This window comes from Oryzias latipes, chromosome 5, assembly GCF_002234675.1.
Source record: "Oryzias latipes chromosome 5, ASM223467v1".
Taxonomy (NCBI): domain Eukaryota; kingdom Metazoa; phylum Chordata; class Actinopteri; order Beloniformes; family Adrianichthyidae; genus Oryzias; species Oryzias latipes.
Genome location: NC_019863.2, coordinates 6,611,522 through 6,634,344, shown reverse-complemented (window position 1 = coordinate 6,634,344; position 22,823 = coordinate 6,611,522). Strand labels below are relative to the sequence as shown.

The window sequence follows — 22,823 nt, the reverse complement described above, 5'->3', positions numbered from 1 at the left end:
CTAGAGACAGTGGCAATGAGGAAAATACATGAAGCAGAGCTGGAGGTAGCAGAGATATAGATGCTGGTGTTCTCTTTGGGAGTGTGGACAGAATCAGGAATGATGACATCACAGGGACAGCATATGTTAGATGTTTTGGGGATAAAGTCAGAGAGGCTATAGAGTGAGATGGCTGGGACAAGTCCAGAGGAGAGACAGTGAATCTATAGGTAGAACGATGCTGAGTCTAGAGCTTCCAGGCAAGAGGAAGACCAAAAAGGAGGTTCATGGATACAGTGAAGGAAGACATGAAGGTAGTTGGAGTTAGAGGAAAGGATGCAGAAGACAGGGTTAAGCCATGTTCATACTTCACAGCAATCAGCCATTGCTTCATACTAATTTTGTCTTGTTTTGCTAGCGACTGTGCGCAAGAATTGCGATGAGCTTTTGAGTGGTGTTTATACTCATCAAGTGACAAGATTGAAAAGTGTTATTTTTGACATGCAGGACATCTTGATCATACACCTGCTCTGTCTGTGAAAGTGCAGATACATGATGAGGTACCGGAGGAAGTGATCTGTTTGTCGTCTAAACAGAAGAAGACAATACAGACGTGAAAAAAACAAAGGCGAATTACATTTACTAGTGCTGCAAGATATGAGATTTAAGATATATGTTTCCATTATACCATGGTCCGGGTGAATACTCGATTCTGATTGGCTGCTGGGTGTGGATTAAAAAGTGATCATCCACAGTGATAATGTACCCCCATAAAAGAAGTTCCGATCACATTCCAGTCACGAATGTTCTATATGTGTCACAAGAACAGGCAGACGGCTGGATCCAAAAGTAGTAGGTTTATTAGCTCAGCTAAAAGTCCACAAAGCTAAATCAGGGTCAGGCAGGCAGAGGTCAAATGTCTGCATGAGATCATTAGAGGAGAAACAGGGTAGTCAACCGGCATGACTTAGAAAAGCCAGGGCGATATGTAACCTCATAATGTCCTGCGGTGGTGGAAAATGCAGTCTTCCACTCATCCACTGCTCTAATGTGGATGAGGTTGTAGGCACTCCTCAAATCCAGATTCGTAAAGACGTGAGCTGTGCGAAGGTGCGCCAGAGCTGCAGGAACCAAAGGTGATGACGGTATTAAACAGTCACATCATTAAGGCTGGCTAAGGCCGCAGACATAGATGGTTGGATGAAGCCCTTTGCTAACTCCTCTCGGATGTTGGCCTGGATGGCTTCAGACTCAGGTTAAGGGAAGCGGGAACACCCATCCTCGGGTGGGCATAGCTCCAGGCAGGATGTCGATGGCACAGGCTTAGGGCCGGTGTGGAGGGAGCTGTGTGGCTTGCTGCTTATTGAAGGCCTCTTACAGGTCCTCGTATTGAGTCAGCAAACCCTCCACCTCCCCTGTCACGCTGATCTCTGCGAGGATGGTGGCTGCAATCAGCCTCGTTGCAGCACAGTTTTCAGATTTTACTGCTGTCCAAAGGCAGTTTCGCTGGCAATGAGCGGAGGTGAATATGAGTTTGTACTCTGACAATGTTATAGTTGGATCATGCCTCTCCATCCAAGGAAGACTGAGGATGATGGGATATCGAGGGGCCTCGATGGCGAAGAGGCAGATCGACTCATGATTTTGATCCGATGGGACGACTGCAATGTCTTCAATTAAGATCCAGATCTGACCCAAGAGGCCTTCCGTCTAGGGGGGATACAGCCACCCGGGCGTCGTAGGTGAGAAAAGGGACATCGTAAGGATGAGCAAAAGCCAAGTCAATGAAAGTCCCTGCCGCCCCAGAGTCAATCATACCTTTCGTTTCCGTTATGTGTTTTTTAAAGTGTAGGGTAACCGGCAGAGTTAAGGTGAGTTTGGGTTCACTCACTGGTTTTGCAGAGCATCATGGGTGGCGATTGGGACAGGAGTTGCGAACGTGGCAGGCTGGCCGGAGTAGTGGCAGAGATTCTCCCCGAAAGGCCTTGCACTCTCCCCTGGATAGAGCTGGGTGGAGTCGAGTTGCATGGGCTCGTGATCGGAGCCAGCGCCTCCATTCTGTGTTTTGTGTATTTTATTTGAATCAGCGTGGGACTTCTGTGGTTTTTGTGGATCATTGTTTGTGTATGTCTGTGTGATTATTTTCAGGTGTGCTGGAAAGGGTGTGACCTCACATTTGGACCCAACCTGATGGAGGCAACCTTTAAAAGCACCACATGGACCTCCAGTCTGTGAGAAGGGAGCTTGGCTGCAACCAGTCTCCACTGCTGCTTGGTCCTCTTCTCCATTATTTTTGGTATTCTCCATTTGTTTTAGTTTTGTGTTACACTTTAGTGTTGTACTTTAGTATTTTGTAGTTTTGGGGTTTTGTGCCCTCTCTCTTTAGTCTTTTGGTTTGTAGTTAAGTGAAGCTGTAGGGGTGAACTGCCATTTTCTTTGTTACTTGTTTTCTCCTGTTTTTGTTAGTCTAGGGAGGTTAGAGTTTGTCTTTGTTTTCATTTTTCTTTTAGTACAGGTAAGAAAACTAGATTTCAGTTAGGTGGGGTTTTGTTTGTTATTTTGGCCTTGGTTCACCCTGAAGCCTTTTTGCTTCACTTGTAGTTTTGGTTGGTGTTTATTTATTTGTAAATACATTTTTTTTATACTTTCAAATTTGTTATACTTTTGTATGGAGACAATTCCGTCTGGTGTTTTTGTTTGCCAATTTGGTAGCCAAAACTTTTCTGTTTTTATGTTATGCCCCTCTAGGTACCCCTAGACATTAAAAGGGCAGTAACAATGGTTAAACACCTCCCAAAACTGCTGTGTGAGTGCAGCATATGAGTGGAAGGGTAACGATCCACCAGTCCAGAGTGCAGCTATCCACTCTCGCGCTCCTCCGGTCGGGAGGGAGTACACCAGCGACACTTTGGCATCTTCTGTGGGATAGAGGCTTGATTGTTGGCGCAAAAACAAATTACACTGCATAAAGAAGCCCACACATTGCTCGGGGTCCACATTGAATTTGTTCGGAAGCGCCATTCTCTGTCCCGCTGTGTAAGTGAGAGTTGCTCTAGGCGCGCTGCCTGTGGCGGTCGCTGATGACTGAGCAACCGGAGGAGCAGATGTGTTGCTGACAGGCGGGTTGATTTGCAGCTGTGACAGCAGTTGCAGAGGTTAGATGATGGACCGTGCTCCAGCAGCAAAGTAGCAAACCCCGCCGGGTTCGTCGAGCTAGGAACTCCTGCTGCTGGAACCACGTTTGTCAAAGTATTCTGTCTCAGGAACAGGCAGACGGTTTGATCCAAGTGCAGCAGGTTTATTAGCACAACTAAAAGTCCACAAAGCTAAATTAGGGTCAGGCAGGCAGAGGTCAAAGCAGGTATGAGATCATTAGAGGAGAAACAGGGTAGTCAAGATCCAGGTGAGAGTCGGGGCAGGTGTCAGGCAAACGGAGTCAGAAACAGGGTCAGAAGACAGAAAAAGATCCAAATATAACGATAAGTGACATTTGTTAGATATTTTTATGAGGTTCATTGCAAGATTTCTCTTTTTTGGGGGTTACTGAAGCATAATGTTTTGAACTGTCAAGCACTCATGCAGAATTCAAAAATATTGAATAAACAACAACAAAAAACAGTTTATTTAGACTAAAAGTTATACCAATTAATGGACAGGTTGTAGTCTGTAGATCAGGGGTGTCCAGACATTTTGCAAAGAGGGCTGGATTTGGTGAGGTGAAAATGTGTGAGAGCCAACCATTTTTGACATGAAACAGAAAATGATTTTAATACATTTTTACCCAAATTTCTGTTAATTCTGTTTAAAGACCAAAAATATAAAAAGTCTCTCTAGAAAAAAATCTTTAGAAAAACAAACTCAGGGTTCATATGAAATGTTGCACATTATTCCCTGTTAAAAATTCACCGTAAACTTACAGAAATAAATCATGAGAACGGGAAAATGACACAAATAGTTCTCTATTACTCAGAAATAGTTCTCTTACTCAGAACCAGTGCGGTTTTGATCAGAGAACAAACAGATCTGTACCTTTGGTTTAGCCCTTGAGGCCCTGAAGGTCAAGCAGCCACAGGTTGCTGCCAGATTTAAAAACGGCTTATGACATAGTTTAGCCAATCACAATCAAGAAATCGAAAGTGCTGTGGGCCACATAGGCTTATTGATTTATGACAGGACCCTGGAGACCAGCAGAAATTTGAACAGAGCTGCATTTGACCCGTGGGCAGGACTTTGGACATGTAAATTTTTTTCACCAGCCTCACCAACTCATAAGAAATCAATCCTACCATGATATGAACGTTTTATTATGAAAAAAAACAAACAAAGCATCTTCAGATCATCTTTTTTCCCTGGTATTTTATTTAATCCAATCAGAAATATCTGCAGGGTTTCAGGAAGTGGGTAATCAGACCTTTCATTCTGTCTTTCTGTCGTTTCAGCCTAAACTTCCATGATCATGCAGTGAAAGGAACAGGCTCAGGGCCTCTCTCTGTCTGTCTCCTTCAGTCCACAGTCAACAGAAGTAGCTGCACTTCAGCTGCATGAAGGGTTAACCACATGCTGCTTCACGAACAACCGAAGGCTATAACTGCTCGTTGTGCAACTTTGCCAGATTTATAAAAGAGGTCCCGGTGGCACGCGCGTAGCGTTCACGTGTCACATGCAGTTGAATAAGGGTCGCCTTCACGTGTTGCATATGACTCCTCCTCGCTGGGCGCCTCGGTTCCTGTGATATAACCGGAACCCCGCTGCAGCTCCTCTCTGCACGTATTCCCGTCGTGAGTGCCAGCTGCGGAACCGGCACGCCCATCTCTGCAAGCATGGCTCTAGTGAAAGGTAAGACCAGTACTCCATAAATAGTCCGTAATGGTGAGGGTTAGACAGGGCTGCCTCGCGTGACTGTAGTGTCCTCCGTGGTCCTTAAAGAAGCTTCTGCCGACCACACACAACTCAGGCTGACACAGGAGCTTTGCTGTCACTCCGAGTTGGTAAACCACAGTGGACGTCAAGTCTGAATGTGTAAATTGTAGTAAAACGTGCAAACATTTGTTTACATACCAAAGAGCATGATTCCCCCCAAATAAGGCTGCTCCCGCCGGTAACAACCGTTCACTGCACTGTCTATCTATCTATCTATCTATCTATCTATCTATCTATCTATCTATCTATCTATCTATCTATCTATCTATCTATCTATCTATCTATCTATCTATCTATCTATCTATCTATCTATCTATCTATCTATCTATCTACAGATACAGTATGTGTGTATACATATGTATATTTTTTATTTCAGGCATAGATAAAAAAAACAATAACAAAGAGACATTTTATAGTTAACCATAGTTTTCGTAATCTGGTTCTGATCAGACAGATCCTTTTCAAGTATCAAAATGAAGTGCTTAATGATTGATTATTTTCAGAAAACATTCATTCATAATTTCAGCGAACAGCAACATCAATCACACACCATGTAACAGAAATGTACTGCTCTTTGGTAATAATCAGAATACAATTTCATTAAATCCAGATATCATTGCTACACATTGCAGATCAAGTTATAAAGTAGCAAATACGAGTGCTTATTGAGCATTCTCACAAAGTATTCTTATATCTTTTCAGTAGACATTAATGATTTAAACTTTAGGTAACCGTTATGTAATAATCATTGATTATCAATAGAACAAAGGATCACATTAACCAGTGATTATTGCTACGCACTAAAAGAGCTTTGATTATTTTACCATAATCAAGTTCACACATGTATTTGGAGTCATTCAAACACCTTTTGATCCTTAACTCCTCTTATCTTCATATCGTGAAATCATATTTTCCTTTATATATTTGCGATTTATTGTGCAGGCCTAATATATATAAATATATATCCGTTTTATATAATATTCATTTTGTCCCTTTCGCGGCCACTGGTGGGCGAAGGCAGGATATACCCTGGACAGGTTGCCAGTCTAACATCACTGCTGTCTCTAGTAAAAAAGACATGCATATAGCAAATATACTATGAAACTATGATAAATAGAAATAATTATGCTTCAATCTGTGAAATTTTGGTCTTGATTTGTGAATTAAATTCAATCACCACTGAAGCAACAATCCACCAGTCAGAGACATAGCTAATTTACAGACTAGACCAAGCTGGTCTGAAATATATAACAGTACAGCAACCATCTTTTTCATCCCAGTTCCTGACACCCCCATGGAAGTGATTGTGGATTTGTTAACCAAAGCCAAGGACAAGGCTGTATCATGCAGCACTGTACCGGAGGAGTTGAAAGGTCATCTGCAGAAAGCTTTGGACATTGCCAGTGGACTGGATGTGTACTTGGAGAAGATGACAACACAGGAAAGTGAACCTTTAAGAGAGCTTTATGAGTATGACTTTTCCTTTCTTTCACAATAATATTTAAGTTTAAAATGACTATTTAAACAGTTAAATTGTTTGTGCATGCATTCTCTCTGATAGAAAGACAATGTCTCATGACTGGAATCAAGTGCACAAGGAGGGCAAGACAATTTTCCAACTTCCAAAAGAATGCATCACTGGACATGTTGAGGGTTAGACTTTCTGGAGTTCTGTGATATTACAGCTCCCCCCTTTGTTTAGTGTTTTGTTACTTCAGTTCTATTTGTGTGTCTCTTTGGCAGGTCAGACCCTTAAGATGTTGATCCACATGAGTCAAGCCAAGAGAGTCTTAGAGATTGGAATGTTCACTGGCTATGGAGCTTTGTCTATGGCTGAGGGGCTTCCTGATGACGGCCTCTTAATAGCCTGTGAGTTAGAACCATATCTCAAAGAGTTCGCTCAGCCCATTTTTGACAAGTCGCCACATGGCAAGAAGATTATTGTCAAATCAGGACCAGCCATGGACACTTTAAAGGCAAGCAAAAAAAATCTAAGTCAGACAAAATGAATGTTTAACATTGTCATTCATGTTTGAGTTTCTCTTTGTACATGCTTTAGTCACATAGTTCATTCTCAATAAATTCAATTGTCTGCAGGTCAAAATATTTTATCGCAACCAGAAGAAGGCAGCTGCAATCCCAGAGAGGCACTGCAAGATAAAACCCAAACCAGATTTTATATGCTAATCAATAGCTGCGGTTACATGGGGAAAAGTAAACGTAATAAATCCCTGATCAGAATAAAAATGCGTCATGTAAACACGCTGTTCTGAATACCGATCAGACTCTTTCGGATCAAAATTTCATTCCGTTCAAGTAAGATGGGTAATGCCGATTGTTGATCCAATCGTGGTGTGGGTAAACAATTTATTCCCATTGTGGGTCATTACTCCTCTGGCTTTTACTTCATGCATAGACTCCACAAAAGGCTTTGGAGTGCAAACAGGACCGTCCGGCTGCGCCACATGAGCGAACCATGTCTCTGAGCAGAGCAGCCGAACTTGTAGCCACGGGTTTGCGAGCAGAGGAAGGGTGTTCTGTTACGGTGAGCGCTCCGGAGGAGGCTTTGGACTGCAGTCTGTCCAGCTGCTCTGCGAGCTGCTGGACTCAGGAAAACCGTGTCTCCCAGTGGAATTGTGTCTCTGAGCAGAGAAACGGCTTTGGGACGATGTGTAAGCTGGCGGTGGCGGCTATTGAATGTAGAAATGCGCTCTGCACAGTCCTGAGAAACAGTGCAAACAATCATGTTAATCTTTGTTACTAATCGAGTCCAGACAAAATAAAGGCTGATGTTATCCCCACATATCTTTGTGCAGCCAAGGTGCACATTGCGGCACTGCCCGCATGGATTATAAGTACATAATGAGTACATAGTAATTCACATCCAAAGCTAAATGTTGTTGGCACCTAATCCTGACCCTGCTTCTTCCAGATAAATTCGGCCAAGATAAAAGCAGAGGCCACACTAGAAAATTATGAGCGAACAGGCCCCTTAACAATAATCATAACAACAAGCATATTTAGAAGATCATATCGCTCTATGCCGCAGCTTTGTTTGCTTACAACGGAACTCGCTATTTCTTCTTCTACGGCTATTTATAGTATTTTAGATAGTTCTGCGCATGTCAGATTGATTTATTCCAATCAAAAGTGTGGCGTATGTAAACGTGTGTTATTATCGGATACATTAATCCCTCGCTATATCGCGTTTCATCTTTCACGGCTTCTCTGCTTCACGGATTTTTTACTTTCAGTGCGGATATTTTTACACTGCATTGCACTTCAGGCGCACGGCACAAGCATGGGACCTTATGATGAGTCGTTCATTGCAGTTCTCAAATATAAATCGAAGGTGGCATATCCGTTTATAAAAATCTTCTTGCTCAGAAAAAGAAAGAGCGCCAACAACTACCCATAACAATGTTCTTCTCTCGGAGAAAGACTCCTGCGCCTTCAGTAGAAACAGACGCTATAGCGGAGCGGAGTCAGGACGAAGAGGCACAGCTGGGACTGTGAAAATACGCGAGCGACAATGTTTCCAACCTTGTATAACTGTATTAAAATTATTGTTTTAAACATATTTCGGGCTTTAAAACAGGTTTTGATTTTTGGTTTCATTCTACAGTTCGTTATTGCATTGTAAAATAATAAAAGAAATAAAGCTGACTACTTCACGGATTTCACTTTTCGCGTGTTATTTTTGGAACTCCCGTGATAAACGAGGGATCACTTTAAAAAATTTTTGGACCCACGTACACAGTTCAATTCTAATCTGATCTTTTATCCGATCAAATTTTGCACATTTTGCACATGTAACCGCAGCTAATAACAGAACTTCCATACCAAACAAATGGAACATGAGCAGCAAGCAGTGCTGTTGACTCAAAGGGTGCTGGTGGAGTTTGGACAACTGTTGCTGGAAGGAGGAGAGGAGGAAAGCATCCCTTTGGCAGAGAGGAAAAGACAGGCACTAATGAAGGACTTGGAGAGACTTGAGAATTGATGAGGAGTTAGCCAACATAGTAGTACACAGAAAAAACTTTATTTTGAATTTGTTTAAGAGACCAGATAGAAAGAGAGCAAGAATTCTTGACTGGTGTGGATGGAAAGAGGCAAAGGGGAGGAAAGAAACCAAAGGAGGAGTTTGAATGTTATGCAAGTGAAGAGATGTTCAGAGGGAGATGACTCTGAAGCTGGAAGTTGAAGGGGTGATGTCAAGGGTTATGACCCCCAGTAGGGATGTGAGCTGGAGGAGAGGGAGGAACTCTGGAGGGAGGTGGATTAAAAGATTCAGCGTATCTCTAGAGGTGACAGAGAGGTGATTGGAGCAGACTTGAACCAACATGCAAGTTTTTGATGTCAGCGGTGAAAACATTTTCCTAAAAAGAGGAGCATGGGAAGACTTCAGAGAGTGCAGGGTGAAGCACAGGATGATTAGACTTTGTTCAGACATTGTGAACTGAAAGGGTTCAGCGACTGTAAAGTGGTGTCCGAGGAGAGTGCAGCCAGACAGCGTAGGATGGTGATGTGAAGATGACTCTGGTGGTGATGAAGATGAGGAGGAAAAGAGCAGAGCAGAGGACCAAGTGGTGGAAGTTGAAAAAATGAGTGCCGTGTGGCTTTTAGGGAGGAGATGAAACAGAATTGAGGAGATCAGGAGGTTCTTCACAGAGTGCAGAAGAGAGCAAAGAACAGAAGTACAGAGAGATACAGCGCAAGGTGGAGGTGGCAAATGCTAAAGGGTGGATGAGGACCTGTATGACAGGTTGGACACAAAGGAGTGAGAGGAGGATCTGTACAAGTGAGACATAGAAACAGAGATGGAAGGATGTTAAGCGGGTTAGGACGATGAAAGACAGAGATGGAAATGTGTTTACTGGTTTCATAAGAGGGATGGAAAGATGGAAGGAGAACTTTGAAGAGCTGATGAATGTAGAACATGTTACAGAGCTCAGGGTAGAAGATGTGGCTGTTGGGTGGAGCAGGAAGCAACAAAAATAGGTAAAGAAGTGGTTATGTGGAAGACATTGAAGAGTGGAAATGCATTTGTTACTTGTCCTGTCCAGCAGCAGCTGAGCAAACCAGCGAAGGAAGGAGACATGAACAGATTTTTAATAAAAGGGGAGATGTGCAAATTACAGAGTAATAAAAGCTGATGAGTCACAATTAAGTTATGAGAAAGAGGAGTGGACGCTAGAGTGAGGTCAGAGGTCAATATTTGTGAACAACAGTATGGATTCATGCAGAGAAAAAGAAGCAGATATGCAATCTTTGCTTTGAAGATAATTCTGCAGAAGAAGAGAGTCGGAGCTGCATGGTGTCTTTGCACATCTAGAGGAATTGTAGGGCAGGATCCAAAGAGAGGAGGTGTGGTTTGGAGGAGGAGGTCTGGAGTGACAGAGAAGAACGTTGGAGTTGGACAGGACATGGATGAAACAAAAAATTGCTTTTTTTATTTAATGTTTTATAGCAAATTCCAAATCTGTCATTCAAAACAATCTACTGTTTCAGCTGTCAAATTTTAAACTAATAGTTACTATTACTAGTGGAAACCAAAAAGCCTTTCTGTTTTATTTATTTATTTATTTATTGGGATACAAATGACCAAAAAAAACTTTTATTCACATTTTTCCTTAAAGTCAGTTCTAAGTTTTAATAATCTGTTGTTTTAACTCTACGTATTTTAAGATGAATTTCACAGTTTGCCAAAATGTATAAATATTTTTAAAGATATCCATTCATCCTTTTTTTCTAAACACTATCCTAGGTGTAAGTGGACCCTTGATAGGCTAGACAACCCAGGATCTTCATCCAGGGTTGTCAGGACACCTAGGGACAATTTAGAATCATCATGACCCTATGAAGCATTGAATTGAGCAAAAGCTAGAGTTACTGGAGAAAACCTGCACATGCATGAGGAGAAGATGCAAACTCCACACAGAAAGGCCCTAGCTGGGATTTGAACCAGGGCATTTTCACTCTGAGTCGAGAGCGCTAACCACTCCACCACTTTGCAGATCAGCTGTTACTCAGACTTCTATTTCTCTGGAGAAGTCTGTGGGATTTTGGCTTCCTGGAGCCACTTCCTGATTGATTTTATGGACTGGTCACTCAGTCCAGTTCTCATATTCAGTCAGTGGGTCCACCTCAGGTTCAGATGTGATACTAAAACATAACATATTTATTTACTTTTTAAATTTCTATTGAATGTTTGAGGAGCAATGGATGGATATGCAAGTTCCCTCGGGATTCTATCTATCTATCTATCTATCTATCTATCTATCTATCTATCTATCTATCTATCTATCTATCTATCTATCTATCTATCTATCTATCTATCTATCTATCTATCTATCTATCTATCTATCTATCTATCTATCTATCTATCTATCTATCTATCTATCTATCTATCTATCTATCTATCTATCTATCTATCTATCTATCTATCGATCTATCGATTTATCGATATATCTATCTATCTATCTAACTAACTAACTAACTAACATAAAAACTGTGTTATCAAGATAAACCAAGGTTTTTTTTAGAAGTCCTAACTACTGAGCATGCTCATTCCAGGCGTTTCAATACACAATGATGTCATCCAGGTAATCTCAACCCACAACTACTGAAATAACTTTTTTCTTTTAGTAGCACAAAAGTGCAATATTGGTTCCACAAAAATGAGAACAAAAGTCACAGTTTTTAAATAATATATTTCCAAACAGTAAAGACATTTTTTAATTTAAAAAATATAACCATCTAAGTTAAAAATGAATAAAAAGACATTTTTGTGCAAAAGAAAAAATAAATAACCTAACCAGCCAATCACAGACAAGTGGGTTCATGCTGATTGGTCTGTGTTCCACTCAATTAAGTTTCCTCATACAGGGGTCTGCAACCTGAGGTTCAGTAGACAAACATGTCTATTTTTACCTTCCATTTTGCCTCTATGTGAATACAAAATCCATCCATCCATCCATCCATCCATCCATCCATCCATCCATCCATTTCCTTAACCCGTTATATCCCTTTTGGGTTGCGGGAGCCTGTCCCAGCTATTGTTGGGCAAAGAAAATGCATTTTTTTCCTATTTTTTTTAAATACAAAAAAATGTGTCAGCCGTGATGACATTTTAAATTTAAGTCACATCTTGTTAAAAAACAGATATATTGTGTTTTGTGAGGCTAATATGATTGCCCCTTACCTTTGACTGTTTTAATCTATTTTTTCTCCTAAACACAAAGTGTGACATGTTCTGTGTAAGGCTTAGGTGACCATGTACTTTATGACCTATTGCATTTCTTTAGCCATTCACATTTGCCCCTCAGTGTTTGTTCAGTTGTCCGCTTTGCATAATCAAAGAAGTCAAAGTTTACCGCTGCCATTTTAACAAACACATGCTAGTGTTGTAACTGTGTCATGTCCTTTTTAGGAACTGGCTCTTGCTGGCGAGCAGTTTGACATGGTCTTCATTGATGCTGACAAAAACAATTACATCAATTACTACAACTTCATCATGGAAAACAATATGCTGAAACTGCGGGGAGTCATGTGTGTTGATAATTCACTGTTTAAAGGAAAGGTTTACCTGGAAAATGCTACAGATTCCAATGGATTGGCCTTACGAGAATTCAATCAGTTTGTTTCTAACGATCCCCGCGTGGAACAGGTGTGTGTCCGACAAGGAGTCAGTAGTTTTGGTTTTATGATATTTTTAATCCTGTGATCTATGTTTGAAAGGTGATTATCCCTCTTAGAGATGGCATCAGTCTTATCCGTCGGGTGTCTCTGGCGCGGTCGTGTTCACTTGCTCAGGTACTGTTCACCTTACCGAGGAGCTTTTTGGATCAAGAGATTTCCCATAGTAGCAGCAGTTTTCTCTTGGATCTGATCATACTGTTTTTTTTATATTTATTAGTGTACCATAACAGATGATGACGTTTTCCGTGGGGTCAAAGGCCTTTCCATTTTGGATCGAATGCGCCTTGACGAAAAAGTGGCTTACGTAACTGGTGGAGGGCAGGGTATTGGCCGGGCATTTGCTCATGCCCTGGGTGAGGCTGGTGCCAAGGTTGCAGTGGTGGACCTAGATCAAGCACGAGCTGAGGCAGTTGCTCAGGAGCTTTTCATCAAAGGTGAGTAATTTCCAGAGGACTGGTATCTTTGCTTCATTAAAACTGCTTTGATTTGTGAACGTTTACCAGTTGTTTTTAACTTGACAATGTATTGTATGATTTAGTTTTGAAATGGTCACAGTCTTCTATTACCCTGATTGCTCTCTATGTCACAGACTGAAGGCCAAAAGTGACACAGCTCTCCGAATCTTTAACAGTTTTATTCCTGCGAATCCTGGCAATATTTTCCTGTTGTTTTTAGTAATCGGGCAGTTAAGTTGACCTTATTTTATACCAAATGTGTATTTTTTTACCGTAGCCTAAATATTTTAGTTAGTTGGTATCTCCAGGTTATGCTTTATTTGGCCAGCAGATGGCAGCATACTCCAGAAAAAAAACAACAGGATCTTTCATGATGCTAAGGTTGTTCTCCTCATTTTCTTTTTTATAAAGAAACCATGAAAAAAGAAATCTAAATAAAATTGAGCCAATTTTATTACATTTTTCCTCACTCCTTTTTTTCCTGCATCTTCTGAAATTGTTTGAAATAATTGTGGCTGTTTTTGCAGGTATCAGTGCCATCTCCATCAGTGCTGACATTAGTAAACCAGCAGACGTCCAGAGAATGATAGACACCATTGTCTCCAAATGGGGAGCCATTCACATCGCTTGTAACAATGCTGGCATCAACTTGAACTCAGCCAGTGAGGAAACCACCTTAGAGGAGTGGGACCAAACCTTTGATGTGAACTTGAGAGGCACGTTTATCTGCTGTCAGGTGTGTATGAGTTTGTTTTTTAAAATGGTAAGGAGGGAAAATGATGGTGTTTGAACAACTTTTGTGAAACTTAAATTAAAATAATTTTGTTTACTTAAGAGGCACGGTATTTACTGAAGGTAGAACTACTGACATTTTTTAAGTATCTAAAGTTTGGGGAAAATATTCAATAGTAACGACTACAACAATAATAATCATAATAATACCACCTTTAATTTAAAGCAGCCTAACTCTGAGGTCACTTGGGGACACTACAACCTGGCTTTTATTGATTGTTCTTGTTTTGAATAACCAAATTGTTTTATTACCTGTCACAGGTATTAAAATCATAAAGAAACAGTTAAAAAATGAAAGAAAAAATGTATAATGAATAGTCCAGTTTAAACAGTTTTTTTTACTTTAGAATTGAAGACCAGAAGAGGGTTAAGTTTGTCCAGCATTGTTGGGGACATCTTACTTTAAAGCTCCTGCAGTCTTGGTTTACTGATGAATAATTCAATCAAACTGCAGCAAACCTAAATATAAAACCTTGTGACAACTGGCAAAAATGTATCTACAATTACAGTCAACAATTTTTATCTTAATTTGATATTTCAATGAAAAAATATAGAGGACAGAAGCTAAATGACTATTTAAAATGGTATGCTGAAACTTCTTAGCTAAATATTAAGGGTGGGTCCATTTTTTCCCCTATAGGATTTCATTGATGCACATAAAATCTTAAAAAGCTTCTTGGATACGTCTTTATTGAATTGAAAATCTTAGAAATGTTATCAGCTCCTTTCATAATTGTCATCTTCTGCTTAGCCCTGAAATGCATGGCAATTCTACAACAGATTTTAAATACAGTATGTGAATTGGGATTTTTAAAATAACCTAATAATTGCCTTTATTTTCCTATAGAAGTCTCTGAGATAAAGGATAAAAAACACAGACATTGATTTGTCTGCTGTTTTTAGAAGAAAAGTTCATTTAAAAAAAAAGGATGGACCCAACAAGAAATAAAAGAATTATTATTGTATTATAAAATCTAAATCTGAATTGAGTCACAATCCAGTATTGAGTTTTAAAGATTTTGTTTCTATCTGTTCTTGTAGAAAGGGACAGAGTTCCTACCAACAGAAAAAGACGTTTTTTTTACTCAATTTTGCCATTAGGGTTTGTTTTTCATTCATCCATCTATTTTCTAAACCTGCTTAATCCTAAGCAGTAAGTGATTTGAACATTTCATGGATATCCGAGCTCACACACTAAACTGTGCGATTAGACGTTAGCTCATGATCCCGTTGGAGCACAAAATGCCAACGTTTTTAGCTGATGGTTCATTTAATTGTTGGCTGAAATGAAAAACTTTCTGTCTAAACTTATATTTTCATTAAAACTTAAAATCTTTCAGGAATCAGTCTTGGTACTGCATTAGGAACCTCTATTTTATTAGGATCTGTGTGGACTCTATTGGTTCAGTCTGTTTACTCCATTGTGGTCTTTCCTTTTAAACAACTATGAGAAAATCCAAATAAACACTTCAGAGTTCTCAGAAGTGCTTCACTACAACACTGAACTAAGCCACAGCAGCCACGACAGGCATGATGTGGCTGAATTAAAGCTTTGGAAACAAATTACTTCTAGACACATTTTCATCAGAATCTACAGTATTAGTCTAAGTTTTAGTATGAGTTCTTTATATAAATAAGTAAATGAAAAAAACATTTTCATAAAAATGTCGTCTCATAAACTTTGAGTTTATCAACCTTGGCTAAATATTACACTTAAAACCATTTGACAGATTAGTCTGTTTTCGTTGCTGTAGTTACTTTAGTTTAGTTAAAGTGTCACACAAGACATGGTAGTCCTTGGACAAACAACCCTCACATCATGCTTTGACAATTTCATTTTTTTTTTTTTTACCATTTATTTCATGCTGACCAGATTATTATTTTCTTTACACCTCTGCAGCTCAAGGAAAAAAGATCTGATGTACAGTTCTTGAATTTTCCTCAACAGGCTGATCTTTGTATATTAACTGGGGGATGTCAGTAATCCCTAGTTCTCCACCCCTACGTCCGGGGTGAACTGTAGAAAAATGTTGGATCATTGTATGTCCCTGTCATGACTTATATCTTAAGGAGTTTACCCTATAGGGATGCTTCAGACAAGCTCCTTTTTATATCTGTTGTGTTGTGGCTTGGCACACAGATGTCCTTATCCCATAGAGGCTCTTTCATCTTACAAATTGCAGTTGTTTCCCCTTCAGCCATAAACGTTCCCTCTCAGTGTTTTATTTGCTATATTGCTCCTTTAAATTTCTGCTCAATCATGCAGTGATTATTATTGGACTCTGTGGGATGGCTCTAACTTGGGAGCTTAGCTGAAAATAAGTTGTAAAGACTCCACTGTGTCTGCATTGGGATCCGTGTCTGTGTTGGGATCCGTGTCTGCGTTGGGATCTTGTCTGCATTGGGATCCGTGTCTGCGTTGGGATCCGTGTCTGCGTTGGGATCCGTGTCTGCGTTGGGATCTGTGTCTGCATTGGGATCTGTGTCTGTGTAGGGATCCGTGTCTACGTTGGGATCCGTGTCTAAATGTGTGTTCATATCCGTGTCTGCGTTGGGATCCGTGTCTGCATTGGGATCTGTGTCTGCATTGGGATCTGTGTCTGTGTAGGGATCCGTGTCTACGTTGGGATCCGTGTCTAAATGTGTGTTCATATCCGTGTCTGCGTTGGGATCTGTGTCTGCATTGGGATCTGTGTCTGTGTAGGGATCCGTGTCTACGTTGGGATCCGTGTCTAAATGTGTGTTCATATCCGTGTCTGCGTTGGGATCTGTGTCTGCATTGGGATCTGTGTCTGTGTAGGGATCCGTGTCTACGTTGGGATCCGTGTCTAAATGTGTGTTCATATCCGTGTCTGCGTTGGGATCTGTGTCTGCATTGGGATCTGTGTCTGTGTAGGGATCCGTGTCTACGTTGGAATCCGTGTCTAAATGTGTGTTCGTATCCGTGTCTGCGTTGGGATCCGTGTCTGTGTTGGGATCCGTGTCTACGTTGGGATCCGTGTCTAAATGTGTGTTCATATCCGTGTCTGCGTTGGGATCCGTGTCTGCATTGGGATCCGTGTCTGTGTTGGGATATGTGTCTACGTTGGGATCCGTGTCTAAATGTGTGTTCATATCCGTGTCTGCGTTGGGATCCGTGTCTGTGTTGGGATCCGTGTCTACGTTGGGATCCGTGTCTAAATGTGTGTTCATATCCGTGTCTGCGTTGGGATCCGTGTCTGCATTGGGATCCGTGTCTGTGTTGGGATCCGTGTCTATGTTGGGATCCGTGTCTAAATGTGTGTTCATATCCGTGTCTGCATTGGGATCCGTGTCTGTGTTGGGATCCGTGTCTACGTTGGGATCCGTGTCTAAATGTGTGTTCATATCCGTGTTTGTGTTGGGATCCGTGTCTGTGTTGGGATCCGTGTCTACGTTGGGATCCGTGTCTAAATGTGTGTTCATATCCGTGTTTGTGTTGGGATCCGTGTTTGCGTTGGGATCTGTGTCTGCATTGGGATCCGTGTCTTTGTTGGGATCCGTGTCTATGTTGGGATCCGTGTCTAAATGTGTGTTCATATCCGTGTTTGTGTTGGGATCTGTGTCTGCATTGGGATCCGTGTCTGTGTTGGGATCCGTGTCTGCGTTGGGATCTGTGTCTGCATTGGGATCCGTGTCTTTGTTGGGATCCGTGTCTACGTTGGGATCCGTGTCTAAATGTGTGTTCATATCCGTGTTTGTGTTGGGATCCGTGTCTGTTGGAACTACATTAATGTCTCTCTTTATACTGTATTAGGCAGCGGGTCGCGTGATGCTAAGACAGGGCTACGGAAAGATCATTAACACCGCCTCCATGGCCAGTCTGATCGGTAAGTGACATTTGTGTCTGTGGACCCTTGTGCCTCTGATCTATCTGTCTGGTATTAAGAGATTTGCACTTAAAATAAATGCAATGGAAGAAACAGTTAAACATATTTTGCCTACTGCTTTATTGATGAATTTAACACTGGACTTTTTTTAAAGTCATCCATTTACAAGTACAGCTTTTAGCAGCTTTTCACCTTTTCATATTCTAAGTCCAACTTCTCCACTCAGAAGGTTCCCCCCCTGCAAATAGTCTGCATAGCAGGAAATACAAAGTGTTGTGATTGCGTCTTGGTGAAGCAGTTTTGCATCATAATAAACAGTGTGCTCTCTGTGGACTTGTCTGGAGGATGTGGAGGATAGGGGTTCCTGTGCAATGGCAGGACTCCAGCCTGTGCCAGCGGCCTTGTTCGAGCAGCGGAAGACACTCTGTTCATTCAGGGAGAGCATAGTAAAATCTGTTTAATTCACTGCTCTGCTGCTTTCCTTTTCCAACAAGTTCCTCCAGAGAATCAGTAGCACTTCATCAGCAACCTAGTCAAATTAGCAGCTTAACAGCGTGCCATGCAGACCCCCACCTTGACTGCAGGACCATGCTAGTAAATAAGAGACTGGCATAAAGAAATGATCAATTACTCACATTATGCTCAGTCCATCAGGAGTTTGCTTTGTTGCTCCAGACATCTGTTATAATATTGTCATAATGTGTAATCAGATGGGCTGCATCCAGGCCGAGGGGAGGTCTGAAGAGCAGTTCTAAACTTCCAATTAAAATGCAAAATGACAGCTTTTTGTCCATCTGCTGGATACAAAAGTGTAGCCGCGCGGACGTTGTCTCTCTAGCCAACTCACACAAACACACGTGGCCATCAGCAGTTTTTTCCTTACTAAACAATGGCTGGTAAGTCGCAGGGTTTGATACAGCAGATGTTTAAATGAATGTGTTTTTGTCTGATGACCTGACTGAGGGATTTATGACTCTCACATTTAAACCTGCATATCTCAGCCACCACAGTGAAAAACATGTAATGTTAGCTCATCTTTTGAGAAAAAGAATGAATCATTTGAACTCTTATCTGCTCAGAAAAAAATAAAATAATACTGACATGTTCACTAAAGAGCAGGCTTTCCTACACTTGAAATAAGCAAAAAGTATCAGGATGAATGTTAAAGAGGGTTTTGGCAAATGCACTCCTTTATCTCCTCTTCCCCTCTCAGGGGATTACTCTTAAAGAGGGTAAAAACATCAATGCAAGTTTATTTTAAGGATAAAGACATTTTCTGAATGGTATTTTGGGGCGGAATTGTCTGGTCTAGAGGGAGGATTAGTGCTGTCAGGCATTATTCTGTGTTTTTGTTCTGACAATTCAGATTTCACATTCAATCTGCATTTAAGTACTCTGTCAAGATCCTCCCCACCTGCTTATCTGAGGTCCAAGCCTGATCCAGCCCATCCCAAACCCAGTCCTGCCGCCCTCCGCTATCTTGCTGCACTCCCGCACAATATACTTTTGCCCTCCCTTCTTATTTTCCTCCAACTTTTACCTCCATCTCGTACATTTTTAGCCAGGCGGCGCTCCGGCCTTCTCTCCCCTGGAACATTCTCTGCCACTCTGCAGCAGGCTGGCATTCATCATCCTGCTCTCACACTGAAGCCATTTGGCAGTCGGATCAGTGGGTGATGAGGTTAACTACTAAAGTTGTGTGTAACTTGAAGCTTCCCTTGTGATAATTAATCAAACAGCATAAAATGAGGCCTGGTCTCGGCATCCCATGCAGTGTGCAGCATCTGTGATGGTCAAGGCAAACAAATTGCTCTCTGCTTTTTGCTGCTGGGAAGAGAGCGGAGTTGGACAGCATAAGCAATTAATTTTATATGACTTTATTCACAATAAGCCTATGGAAAGCATTTTGAAAATTCTGTTTCTGCTTTAGATTTCAGGAAAACTGACTTACTTTTTTCTCTTTGCGAAAAGACATGTTTGTTTGGTTTTTATAGAATTTCAAAAGTTGTTCTTTCATAACAAAACTCATAAAGATTTTCTTTTCCCCTCAAAGTGCCCCATCCTCAAAAGCAGCTGTCCTACAATACTTCCAAAGCTGGAGTTGTTAAACTGACTCAAACTCTGGGAACTGAATGGATTGACAGAGGAGTGAGGGTAAACTGCATCTCTCCGTAAGTCCTGTCTGTTGGTCTAAATAACACTGTGTGAGGGAAAAATGACCCAGTGGAAGATTAGAGAACCTATTGCTAAGAATAATACATATTTTCTTTCCCTACTAAAGTAACATTTCCAATCATTTTCTGATCAGTTTTCAAAGTGTTCCCAGTGGTTCCTTTAATGATGGGGATGATGTTAACTAGACAAAATCCAGCATCTCTTTGAAGTGGGTTTTTTAAGTAGTAACACCGCAAAAGTGATAATCAGTGGACATACTCTGAAATTTCTGGAAAGGGCAACTTTCACCATTTGGTCTTTTTTTGCCAAAGTGGGGGCCCTGAAGCAACACTGTCAGTCAGCTGTGTGTGTTTTGTAAGCCTTCTGATTTTGTTGTTATTACCCCCTCCCCCTTTTTTCTCTCTCTTTTTTTTTTTAGAGGGATCGTTGACACGCCTCTCATCCACTCAGAGGATCTAAAGCCTCTGCTGCGGCGCTGGCTGTCAGATATCCCTGCTGGTAGACTGGCTCAAGTGACAGACCTGCAAGCTGCTGTGGTCTACTTGGCATCTGACGCCTCTGACTACATGACAGGGCATAACTTAGTCATAGAGGGTGGGCAGAGTCTCTGGTAGAAGTGCCAGAAAAGTGTAACTTTATTCTTTGGTTACTTGATATTTGTCTCAGAAATACTAAATGTATCATTGGCATTATCTCATTATGGAATTATTATCAGGGAGATGGTGTTTGAAATGTAGAGTAAACATGTTTGTTCTCCTGCTTGTGTGTGATCCTTGAGGCAGATAAAATATTTCTGTTCTGGGTGCTGTTGGGTTTTAACAGTGATCTTGACTCCATCTGAATTTGTCACCAAACCTTTAATGTTGGTAGCAGCTGCAAGAAAAAGTATTGCTTGTTAGATTGAAAACTGTCATTGTTTTTTGATGCATGTTTTACATTAACTTTGCTTTTATACTGCTGCCTCATAGAGATGTGTCGGGGTGGTTATATGGCAATATGTTGATATTTCTCACTTTGCCATGCAGCTATCTATGTACTTGCAAGAAAACGTGTCATCACCAAAAACTGCTGCAGTCAATTCAAGAAAGCCTCGCCAACATGCATTGAGTGAAAAGGCAGAAGCAGAGGTGTTACAAGCAAACATTAATGAGGAAACCACCATCACCATATTATATGACCAGGTCACATAAACAGCACAAAGAAACGACATTTTTTATAACAAAAATCTACAAAACTTTTTTAAAAAGGAAAAAATCCTATCACAGTTTTAATTTGGTACTATGTAACTCACATAATTAAATGATTTTCCGTTTAATACCTTTAACCTAGTAATCAACTCGCCTGAAGTCTCTTAAAATGTAATAAAAACAAGTTCTTTCAGAAACAGACGTTTGATTTTGTATTTTCACCAGCATGGCAGTTTGGTGTAGTTTGCATCTTGATATGGCTGTTGGCTGATGCTTCGTGGGCTACAGTACAGTACATCCAAACTCTTCTTAGTGCCAAAAAGTCCCAGCAAACAAGCTTGTCAGTTCATTGCTATTTTAACTGTTTGTGTCTTAGCTGATGACGAGACACAATAAAACACATATGTAAGCCGTTTACCAGTGAGCGTTCAGCAGGCCTCCTCAATTTCCACTTTTAACCCTTGTGCTATCCTATGACCCCACCCTTAAATTGACGTGTTCTCCATACCATGCTAAAGGTGAAGAGGATTTCATGTAATCCATGGACACCAGTGAAGATCACCAATCATTGAAGAAAAAAGATGCAGAGCACTGTCTTGTGGGGTCTAGATGACCCAACTCCCAATGTTAAAGTGCCTAGGATAGCACAAGGATTAAAGAATTTCTTATAAGTAACTTTTACAGGCAGGCTTTTGAGACAGCATGGAACTCTGCTCTGCAGGTGTGTTTTATTTTGCTTTTTAATTGTGGTATTATTTTGCTGTCCTAAATATTTTTACATTTTCCCTTTTGCCTTTTCATTTTTTTTATACTTTTAACACTAAGTTTTAATGTTTGACGGTCGTAATGTTAAGGCGCCTAAGGGTGATTGTTTAAGTGAATTTATAACCAAGTAAGGATGCTCACGATCTAAAGGCCTTGTCCCACAGCCGCTACGTACATTTTGCACATATTGCATGGATAAAAATTGGTCATACGTGGAAAAAGTGAGAAAAGTTGTGGTCTTTACGTGAAATTTTCACAGACGTATTCCAGATGAACCACGTTAAAACCACGGAAGAAGTACAAATAACACAAAAACACAAATCTGCATTTCATTGAATTTCTTCACTTTGACATTCAGGACACTGAGCAGAAATCACATCGCGTCGGCACCATGGTCAGCTCCCGCCACGGTTCTTGCAGTGCTTTGTTTTAATTAAACAGCCAGATTCCCCTGATCCGCAAGTCAGCAGCTAGGGGAGCCGCAGCTGGGTAGATCCACAAGAAGGGCCTGCCGCGTGTCCACAGTCACATCCACACCTACCGTACCCGACCGCCCCGCTGGAGACCTAACCGTCTACCTGGATGAGCCAGATGGGGGGAGCAGGAGACCCCCACTCAGTATAGACTGTTGGAGGGGTGAAAGATCGGCGGATCTATAGACCCGTCCCGCAATACGCCAATCGCGCATGAACCGTGCGTGATTTTTGCACTGTTTATTTGCTATTTAGTAGTGATTCGTGCATCAACTACGTAATTTAACGTGATATGTGCACGGTATACGCATTATAAAAGTTAAATATTGGTGGTACATTTGTGAAAAGTCTGTTAGATATACATGGACAAAATTTTGAACAGCTTAAAATCTAATTCATTTAAAGACCTGTCGGCCAAAACCCTCGACGGACATCTGCACACATCGACGAATAACAAATGCAAGAAACACTTACGAATTATGTAGATCACGCATTAGGAATTATGTAGATCACGCATTACGAATTATC

At 41.0% G+C, this 22,823-nt stretch overlaps 1 protein-coding gene across 1 annotated transcript; it reads left to right on the top strand.

Annotated features, from left to right (window-relative positions):
- The first annotated feature begins 4,567 nt into the window (after window positions 1–4,567).
- LOC101163242 lies at window positions 4,568–21,256 on the top strand. Its single transcript, XM_004068598.4, has 11 exons — window positions 4,568–4,815; window positions 6,180–6,369; window positions 6,461–6,552; window positions 6,643–6,875; window positions 12,332–12,568; window positions 12,640–12,714; window positions 12,818–13,034; window positions 13,583–13,791; window positions 17,623–17,695; window positions 19,749–19,866; window positions 20,289–21,256. The coding sequence occupies exons 1-11, from the start codon at window positions 4,800–4,802 to the stop codon at window positions 20,482–20,484; spliced, it is 1,656 nt and encodes a 551-aa protein (XP_004068646.1). The 5' UTR covers window positions 4,568–4,799; the 3' UTR covers window positions 20,485–21,256.
- The last annotated feature ends 1,567 nt before the right edge of the window (window positions 21,257–22,823 follow it).

Excerpts from the sequence above, each read along its gene's own strand:
- LOC101163242 (XM_004068598.4), top strand. Across the intron at positions 6,370-6,460 it reads CCTTTAAGAGAGCTTTATGA|AAAGACAATGTCTCATGACT; the intron begins GTATGACTTTTC and ends TCTCTCTGATAG. Across the intron at positions 17,696-19,748 it reads CTCCATGGCCAGTCTGATCG|TGCCCCATCCTCAAAAGCAG; the intron begins GTAAGTGACATT and ends TTCCCCTCAAAG.